Genomic DNA, 10,333 nt, shown 5'->3' with positions numbered 1-10,333 from the left:
TATATTACATTTACATAATATTTTACAGATTACATAATTTTTTACTTCAATATATAAATATTTTCAGTCGCACTTGTCCGAACACAACCAGATAATGACTTTCAAAGTCATTAAACAGATTGCGACTATATTGTATAAGTTGTTATTTTCTCGATTTCGTCGCCAAAAATTTACTTATTAGTATCGACCTTGCTTAGAGAATTACATCATTCGTCGCATTTTGCTGTTAAATATCACTAAAGTTATCTGTTAAAAGTTAGCATGCTCTCACGTGCTGAGCACGGGCAGATAACGAATTACGGCAGATAAATTCGATGTCTGTATACTCATAGATTCTATCTACGGACTGCAGACACATAAGTGGAAGTAATTGCAATGCGCAAAAGGGCTAACCGCTTGGCTTTTGCGCTGTGAACCGCAGACTCTCCGAGAAGAAGAGTGACGAAAAAGAGGAAAATCACGGATACAGAAATAGAGTAGCGAGAAGTGGGAGCAAAATATCATTGCAAAAGACAACCGGGCGTCGATGGATACTAATGTTCTTTTAGCAACGCACATAAAAAGGATATTTTTATATATAATGTGAAAATTTTTTGAGAAAGTTTATCTAATATCCATTAAAAAATAATAATAATAAATTGTCGGAAACTGGCAAATTTATCAGAAGAATTTTGCAATTTTCTTGAACATTCTCTCTCGAAGTTTCAAACAGTCTTGATTCCTTTCAAGCGAATGCTTTCGGAACAGAGAGTATACTTATTTTCGGCATCTGATGAGTTAGCAAAGTATGTATTTTTAAGGCGAAGATGAATTGACGGTTTAAAAAATATCTACCGAATTATATTTATAAAATTCTCATTTGATAACGAAAAATATTTTGCGCGCGTTTTACATGTGTATCTTAAAAGATACAATTGTCACGTACGACGACAAGATAGGTATGCAACTTGAAATGATGTCTGCACAACTTGAATAAAGCGATCAATCACTTTGCGAACAGATCCAGGTGCGCTCATATTTTGCTTAATTTTCTTTCTTTAAAACAAAAGATCGTTAAAGTGTGGTTGGCTATAAGAGCTTAATCGCAGATAATGAGGCGCGATATATATTTTTTATCAATCCAATTTATTGCGATGTTAAATTACAAGTTACAAATATAAGGTACGTCGTACGTTTCGGCTCTTTCTTTGAGCCTTCATCAGCGCCAAACACAAATGAAAACGCAGAAAAAATTATTAATTTATTACATTATAATATGATATCCAGATACGCATGATAATTCAAACGTTAGAATAAACGCATGATAAGAAGCCCGAGATGTTAGAGATATGTTCCACATCCTCAGAACTGAATTGTAAATTATATTCTATGCAGTTGCATAGAAAATTTCTTGTCTTCCATATCCGCTCACATTTTTAGTATTTTCACCCAATTTCGAAACACCAGTACGTACAAAGATGGTAAAGTACTTGTGTATTATTTTAAAGCAAAATTTCTTTCTTTAACACAAGAGTATAAAATTATTTTCAGAGAATTGTTCCAAAAATTCAACAAGTCGAATATATTATAGAAAGGGACAGTTACTCGAATCAAAGATGCAGCGCTAATTTTTGCTCGATATTGCTTCCCGATTTCTTAGCATTTCGCGAGCAAGTGATTCGGAATTGAATTATTGCAAGAATAATATGTATTTAAATAAGATATCGTTAATGCGTAATTTGTTGTGTCTACACTGTTGGACCGAATCGAATAAATTATTAAAGGACAGCTACTCTTATCAGATGTAGCGGTAACTTTCCGCCAATGATGCTTCTCGACACTTTGAAATCAAGTGATTTCAAAGAGTTGACTTATTGCAAGAATAATACATCCGTATTCAAATAAGATATCGTTACCGCGCAACATTGTTGTGTCTACTGTGGAACGACCTGAATCTCTCTGTCGAACAGTCATGGGAGAACACGCAATGCGTCACGTGCGATGCGTGTCAGGAGGCTTTGAAAAAAGCGAGGTCAATAAAATGACGCACACTTTTAAACGAAATCAATATGTGCACTCACTTTTTCTAATAGCGTTTTCGATTGGGAAAAAGTTAGTGCACACCAGTGCGCACTCAGTTCATACGAACACTGGACAAGTTCCATGGGTTGCACTGAATAGTGCAGGTGAAAAAGAACACGCCGAAATTTTCAGTGCCACTTGAGTTGACTAGATTCCGGGAAGAACGAAAAAGTAACCTCGACATCTTGTGTTCAGTTAAGTAATGATTTTTATTATATGTAATTAAATATAGAAGATGATCAAGAATATCACGTATGACAAATATAAAAATTATTATTATTCAGTATAAAAATGCTATTACATTAAGTACATTAATTATATTTTAAAAAAGGGTATAGGTTCGATGTTTATATAAAAAGATATAACACTTACGGTGTCATTATCTATTTTTTTCACACATTCTACATAATTTACAGTTTTTGGAATTATTCTTCTAGTTCGAAGAGTTGTAATTATTTCTTCTTGCTCGCTTGAACTAGAAGAAGATTCCAAAAATGTCTCCAAAATATTAAAGAGAGCCAAATCCGAATTGCTCATTATGTCGAATTTTCGTTCAAAAGAATGCCCTACTGCTTGCATGCATCCAGTGCACTGAACTGGCACCGTCAAAATATCTCGTGCCACTTAGTGCGCACTGAGTGCGCACTATGCGAGTGTTGTGCGTTCAAACGAACACGCAACACTAGCCAAGTGCGCATTGGCACTACCAATCGAACACGCGCCTGACATTCAGTGCAGCCAGTGCACCCCAATCGAAAACGCTATAAATCAATGTACATCTGTCAATTTACACTGACAAAATTACATTCATCAATTATATTATTATCGGAGCATACTACCCACGAATGAGTAGAATCGTCTCTGCCCTCTGATCACGCATACTTCGCATGCATCAACGTGGAGAATCGATCCCATGGAAGAATCCTTCTAGATCTTCGGAGCTTGTTGAACACGCTCCAACGAATATACTTTTTATTTCTACTTCGCAGCAGAATTCCTTCTACCTGCCTCTCTACTTACAAATATTCGTATTACATCAGAAACGTGAAATGATGGATAAAAGCAAAGGCTATTATCATTCTCGAAACAGCTTCGCGATGTAATTTAGGCGTTTAAATAATTAAAGCATTTTTTAACTGATTCATGCTGACATTTTAACAATTTTGTGAGATGATACATGCTGATCTTGTAAATACATATAATCTTTTCTGGACTAAAAAGATTTCTCCTTGCCTCATTAAATATGTATGTATGGAAATATACTTATAAATATATTTATACATTTGCATATGAAAACAGTCAAGGTAATAATTATTTTTTTTACGTAACTGTTCAAGCATCTGTTAAATCAATCGACTGTATTAGAAATAGTACTAAATTTATATAGAGTCAAAAATTATGAGTCTCATCAATTATTCCAATGTTTACTGCGTGGAGAAAACTTTGGTGACTAGAATCTTATATTTCCGTTATATGTAAAAGTGTAATTCCATCAAAAATTCCATTACAGACATTAATCAGACCGCGAGAAGGTACGAGAGGCCAGAAGACTCGTTTGCATGATCGTGCACGCGTATCGTCGACCCTTCTTTTCTCCTTCTCGTTATTCCCGTAAAAATTGTATCTCGACCAGATCGTAGCTCGGTGGTAACGTCCAATCTAGCGTCAGCTCTAACGGAAGTTGCCGTTCGGATTGGTTCGACATGTTTTACGTAGCTGGTTGCGGTTGTAAGTTCGGAGCATATGGAGGTGGTTGGAGGCGGCTGGTAGTTGCTAGTCGACACAACCGAAGCCGGTTTAGTAGCTGAGCGAGCATCGAGACGCAACGTACTCTGTCCAACATCAAGGCCTTCCAGCCGGGTGCTGCATTATTGATCGCGAACGTTTGTTGAAAAGGCGACGCGAAGAATGGGCATATTTCGCGAGTTTCCCATAGTCTTTAATCTTTACAAGAAGTATAGTTAGTCTGCGGTCGTTAATCGCTCGTACAAGAGATACAGGTGAATCTTCCAGGCGTCCTCCATCACTGACATTCGTAAACATCAAGGTGAGCACCCTAATACGTGAGTTAAATGCGTCTTCAAAATCAAATGAAACAGAATCCTTTGTTTTAATGTTCGCTCTATCAGAGTTTCAGCATTATTCAAATCAACATTTTGATTAGAAATAATTAGAATAAATTAGTTCTAAATTTTATTCTAGATATTGTGTATAAATATTTATAACGTATGATGGATTCTTAATTAGTAAACATGGTACACATACAGGTATATTTAAGTATAATTATTTTTTTTAAATTACAAATTCTGGGAAAAAATCATTTGCACGTTCATTACTTTGGCATCAGGTTCAAATTTTATTCTCTACAATTTGATTCGTTTTATTCATGTAATATTTTGTATGCGTCACAATTTATTTGGCACGTAATAACTTATTTATATTTATTTTAACAATTGTACCCAATTTATCTGTCACTTAAAAATAGTGTTTATTTTTATTTTTTATACATGAACTTGTAATCGAATTTTTTATTTGAAAGCTAATAGCACTTTGCCAGTAAACGAGTGAGTTTTGCATTTGCATTAATATTTATTTAACACGCTTGATAAAAATACAAAAATACAAAAATAGCGAGATAGCAACCCGTCGATCGATGTCCCAACCCAACAGAATTCTCGTTTGAAAATTTTAATTTTTAACTTTTAGCTAATGGTGATAATTGGAAATAAAAGTAATAGCTTTTGATTCGTAAAATATTTTCAACAACTATACTATCATATTTATTTATACTTTGAAACAAATAAAATGCCTGTAATTTTTTAATTATAAAGTATACTTAGCTGGTGTAAAAAATTTTAAATTAAAGTTCATATCATAGATTACGAGATGTAATTTAAGACTTGCAATTAAGAAACCAGTTTATAGATCAACATGCAGTTCTAATAAAAATTCACAATCGGGTAAACTGTACTGTAATGTGAATAATATTGAGCCACGCGAAATTTTTATGATCGACAAATTAATCTCGGGTCGACAAGGCTATCGAATCATCATGTCTTTTTTTTGTACCGCAACTTCGACATGAACGAACGACGACGTAGGTCTCAGTTCAGTGTTGACCAAAACTCTGATTGGTGATCTTCGTCTCGAGAATTACGTTTGCTCGTCGTAAAAGAACAAAATCATTACATTTTCCATTATATTTCGTGCATTTGATTTAATCTCTGGTCTGTTACAATCGTTCATAAAAATGTTCGCCTTTTGATACTCTAAAATTAATAACTAATTATTTATATTTATTTCAGATAATCTAATCAAGTTATCTGAAGGAAGATTATTTTGAGGATTGTTCCGTGATTACAAAGCAAACGTGCTCTTTGAAAATCGTGTCAAAATGTCACAGATTACGTCAGAAATCATGGAAAAAAAGAATGCTATTCAAAGGAAACCCACTCTGGCAAGACGAGTGTCCGATTTATTTAAGGGTAAATAAGCAAAACTTCACATTTACTTCATTTTTCTCTACGTTAGTCCTAACTCTTTCGACATTTGCATGTAGAAACACGCTTGTTATCGAATAATTGTTGAGCAAATTCAGTTGTTTTCTCTAAACTGGAGATATATTTAGCCAACTAATATCTCGGCTTATCACTCGTCGAAAATTATACATATATATATTCGCGAAATAAAGCTGTTTTCAGCCGCGACTGATGATAGTAAATGCGTAATGTTGATGCTGATTATAAACGTTTCTCTTTCCTTCGCCAGATGGAAACTACAACGGACCACCGATGCTGTTTCGACACGCGTCAATGCAAAAGATCCGCCATTGCTGCCAGAATCTATACCTGTTACCGTACCTTCTTTACACCTTCGAGAACTCCAAGTCGCTCAAAGTGCAAATTAGTCTCAGTCGTTTTCTTCAGGATATCACCATCAGGTTCCTCCTCGCGTACGAGAATCTACGTCAGCTAGCTCTGCGCGAAATTCGCGTCGAAGAACCGATCACCGCGGAACCTAACGATGAACCTGTCGCTAAACTTTCCGCTAGTTTCGGCGGATTCGAGAAGCCGAAACGCAAACCGCATCCTCTGTACCTGGTCGCAGCCGTGTACCTCGTGCCTTTATTATTAGGCTTCCAGATGGTAACTTTATGTGGTTTGACAATCCTTGGCAAGTACACCCCAGGCTTCATCTTCCTGATATCCGCCCTGCTTTTCCTCGGCGGCATCGCCCTCAAGATATTGTTGCACGAGACCGTGAGACACGGCGCCAACAAGTGCGAGAGGAAAAAAGTGCAGTGATCCCACGTCTCTTTATCATCTAGAGATAGACGAAGAATTGAGAGAATCCCGAGTTTTGTCTGCATATTCGACAAACGTTCGCATTATATTACGTATACTTCCGTTATTATGCAATCCCAGCATATGTGAGCGCGTTGACGAAATCTTTTGCGATAAAGTCTTCCATTTATTTTTTTGACGTAACTCTTTAAGGTTCCTTTTTTTACGCAATTAGTCATCTCGATTTCTACATATGTACTCTCTTTTTTTTATATGTATATATAATGTTATCAAGTAACCGTCAAATAGGTTTGACGTAGACGACATCATTGACAGGCTTAAGTACAATTATACTACTTGATTGCAAGAACGTGTTATTAAATAGAAGCATAATATTAATCTTTCTCAAGCGTAATCTCGGAGAACAACTTGTATTCTTAGATTTTTTTACAAAGTGAGCATCGCAAGTAGTATCTTGATGATATCCTCTGTAGCATAAGACTGAGAATTGTTTTTAACGTACATTATTGTAAATAATAAAACGAGCGAGTGAGAATATATACGGAAAAAGGCAGATTTGCAATTTGCTCAAGAATAAGAAGTATAACAGAATACGTTTATATAGGAACTCGGTACGTCCATTGTGTGTGTGTGTGTGTTTGTGTGTGTATGCGAGGGTGAGTACATGAAAGTTAGTCTGATCTGTGATGGAGTGGAGGATACAAGTGATAATCTCGCGGGCACTTGCAATACCACTTAATTACATGCGATAAGAATTATTGTTATATAAATTCGATTTTTCTGAGAATACCACACATACCAGGGTGTGAGGATATATATTATAAATATATAATTTCCTACTGAAAAATAAAACTGATAATGTGTTTTTATTAGCACTTACAGATTTAGTTGTTTGCGATTAAGAGCGACAAGATTAAACTACCGCATAAAATGACTACATTTAGAAGACAAATTTGTGATATCGCGGCGCCGTTAAAATACTCGCCGACATTCGTGGCATACGCGATAACGTGCGCCACATAATTCTGCTCGTGCACACTATGAAAGAGATATGCATGTGGACCTGTAGAAAAAAGAGTTATCAAATTTCTTAAAATTCTAAGTGTCGTAAATCAAACGTTCGCAACTCAACGCAAAGTTTCTGAGACCGAGAAGCCATTTAACTGCACTCTTCGTAATATTAAATTAGATGTGTTTATAAATATGCATACCTATAGCGTACACAGCCACGTCTCCACCGCCATGATAAGCCTCGTCCGATATAATTGTGGCTTGTTGGCTGTAAGTAAAATCGCTGGTGTTGGATTTGGAAGGATCTATTCTCACGACTCGGTCCTTGTTTACCGTGTAAGCAATGTTATTTGGTCCGCCTGTGCTGTAGGACAATTTTGTGTATGGTACCCCGTCGTATTTAGATTCCTGAGCGATTCCTGAAATAATGTCTCGCGTGAGAACGAACGAGAGAATCCGAAATCTGCATCGATCTTACCCAGAACGGATGAACCGCGAAGACTGAATCCATTGAAGTTCATCGAATGCGTATGGTCGCTAGTGACTATCACGAGGGTGTTATTGGTGTCGATCATTCTTAGAGTGGCGTTAACAGCATCGGATAATCGAACTGTTTCCAACAAGGCTTGAGCAGCGTGACCGCGATGATGAGCAAAGTCGATCATGCCTCCCTCGATCTGGAAGAATTGCAGAGAATCGTATCGATTTCACCTCACAAAGAGATGACGACTGGCGTACGATACCATTAAAAAATAGCCTTTCTTGGACTTTTGCAAAATTCGCAATGCCGTCACGGTCATCTCTTCCAGGCTCGGTTGTCCTTTCGGACCTCGCTCACGTTTCCAGTCCATCTCCATATGACTGTTTGCGAAAATACCGAGTAGATAGTCCACGTTATCGACGTCGAGTCGAGACAATTCCTCATTGTTTTGAATAACGCTGTAAGTCAAATTTCTACTAGACTTGTCTCGCGTCCAGTCAGCGATAAGATCACGACCATCCTGTCTATAGCAAGCCCAGGAGTCTATCGGATCGAATTCACCCGCGCTCACGTTGGACTTCAACACCTGTCGACCACCACCCATTATCACCTATGAGGAAAGTTAAATATCAAATCGGTCTCATGTAATCATACCGAAACGTAGTACATGAGTCATTCTCTGTTTACGTTAATGCTTTTCCCCGGCTCATCCTCTATTAATTGTCTGGCGATATCTTTACAGCCGACAGCGCTTTCAGGCATTTTAGATTCGCACTCCCATCTACGATTCGCGCAGTGAGCATAAAGCGGAGCCGGAGTCGCGTGAGTCACTCTTGTAGTTGTCACAAAACCTGCAATCAGTTATATTATTTTTCACGAATTATATAATAAATCGTTTAATTTTATTTCAAAATATACGAAGAAGAATCCGATCTTTCCTAGTTATCTAAGACGATAAAAGTTTTACTTCTATTTTTACTTGAAAATTAAAAAAAAAACTGCCAACTATCTATAATAATTTAAAAAAATTGGAAAACAGGAAAAACATGTTATTCTAAGTTATTATAAAATTGAATACATTACGTAGACAGAATTACGCGACAGTCAGACTTTCTAGAATTAAAATTGCAATCGTGTCTGACCTGTCGCTTTACCGGCAGCCTGAGCCCACGTTATGAACGAATGCACGTGATTATTTGCGTTCAAACTCGCCGGACAATCTCCCAATTTCACGTTGGCGTCCACTCCAACGACCTCGTAATTCGTCTTGACACCTCCGAAAAGAGCAGTGGCGGTAGAGGCCGAGTCCGGGACTTGTCTGTCCACGTTGTAAGTCTGCATTACCAGCAAAAGATATATTGGAACACGTGGAAGAGATCTTACGTACAAAACATGAGATTAATTGAAATACGAATCACGTTTAATGAAAATCTCATTGAGACGACCTTCAGTATCCCGATATGGGGAAAATGTTCCCATGCGAGTCGACTGGTCTCGCCGCTACGATAAATTCTGCTGGCTGTTATGGTGTCAGGACTCATCCCATCCCCGATGAAAAGAATCACATTTTTAGCTTTTTTCGTGTTCCAATGAAGCGAAAGAGATTCTTCTAGTTCTTTATTGGCCAGTTGATGCCAATGTCGACTGTCTGCATCAGAAATGTCGATACGTTCAGTTTCGTTTTCCTTATTTGAGAGTTATCACTTGTGCAAATATATAGTAACAATTAAAAAGAAATATTAAATCATCTGGAAATAAGTCTTGTATTTTTCCAAGTGTAAAGACAAAATATTAGCTTATTAAAAGTCTAATCGTAAATAAGAAAGAAAAATATTTTTTTATTGTTACTATTGATTTTATATCATTTTAAAAGTTTCCCATATCGTGTGGTTTGGAATCAAGGTCAATTATATTTTAGTTAAAAATAGATATTGCGAATATGTATCACAAAGTTATGAACTATATATGGATCTTGTAATCTCGTGTTGATTATAATTACATGATAACACTTGACGTAGAAGTTTTTACATGTGGTATATAATGAAACGTACCTTCTATTGCAGCCACATTCAAGATTTTCACAAAGCATATATACACGACACAATGTATAATAAAATGTTTCATTGTTTTCTATTATTAACAAATTTTTGCACGCTCACTGAAAACAATGTAGTTAAGTTTACACACACTTTAAGATAAAATGTGTGTCAGATAAAAGGATGTATTCTGTCCTCTGTCGAGATATAATACGAATCATGATGACAAAAGTCATCTCAAATGGTAAAAGGAGACTTCTTGTACACGAATTGATTAGTTGTGCGCCACACGAAGAAGCCAAGTTCGAGAAAGAGGAACATCATCTCACGCGATTTGAATTGACATATGGTAATTCACGGGAGAGGACATTCATCCGACGAAGACGTGTGTACTACTTGTATCAATCACGTTGCACTTAGAAAGAGGGTCAAGGAGTGAA

At 36.6% G+C, this 10,333-nt stretch overlaps 2 protein-coding genes across 3 annotated transcripts; one reads left to right on the top strand and one right to left on the bottom strand.

Moving 5' to 3' along the window:
* Window positions 1-3,827: 3,827 nt before the first annotated feature.
* Window positions 3,828-7,217, top strand: LOC114938981 (uncharacterized). Of its 2 annotated transcripts, none has more exons than XM_029313188.2 (3): window positions 3,828-4,108; window positions 5,367-5,546; window positions 5,830-7,217. In XM_029313188.2, the coding sequence occupies exons 2-3, from the start codon at window positions 5,456-5,458 to the stop codon at window positions 6,363-6,365; spliced, it is 627 nt and encodes a 208-aa protein (XP_029169021.1). In that variant the 5' UTR covers window positions 3,828-4,108; window positions 5,367-5,455; the 3' UTR covers window positions 6,366-7,217. The 2 variants fall into 2 exon arrangements, with proteins under 2 accessions (XP_029169021.1, XP_029169022.1); XM_029313189.2 differs by lacking the exon at window positions 3,828-4,108 and adding an exon at window positions 5,150-5,288.
* Window positions 7,213-10,079, bottom strand: LOC114938980 (alkaline phosphatase). Its single transcript, XM_029313187.2, has 8 exons — window positions 9,909-10,079; window positions 9,303-9,505; window positions 9,000-9,192; window positions 8,545-8,708; window positions 8,120-8,467; window positions 7,855-8,053; window positions 7,577-7,795; window positions 7,213-7,428 (listed from the first exon to the last, which is right to left on the bottom strand). The coding sequence occupies exons 1-8, from the start codon at window positions 9,979-9,981 to the stop codon at window positions 7,250-7,252; spliced, it is 1,578 nt and encodes a 525-aa protein (XP_029169020.1). The 5' UTR covers window positions 9,982-10,079; the 3' UTR covers window positions 7,213-7,249.
* Window positions 10,080-10,333: the final 254 nt, after the last annotated feature.

The sequence above is a fragment of the Nylanderia fulva genome, unplaced genomic scaffold, assembly GCF_048542155.1.
Source record: "Nylanderia fulva isolate GAGA-0341 unplaced genomic scaffold, ASM4854215v1 Scaffold26, whole genome shotgun sequence".
Lineage (NCBI taxonomy): Eukaryota > Metazoa > Arthropoda > Insecta > Hymenoptera > Formicidae > Nylanderia > Nylanderia fulva.
This window is presented reverse-complemented; position numbering and strand designations above follow the sequence as displayed.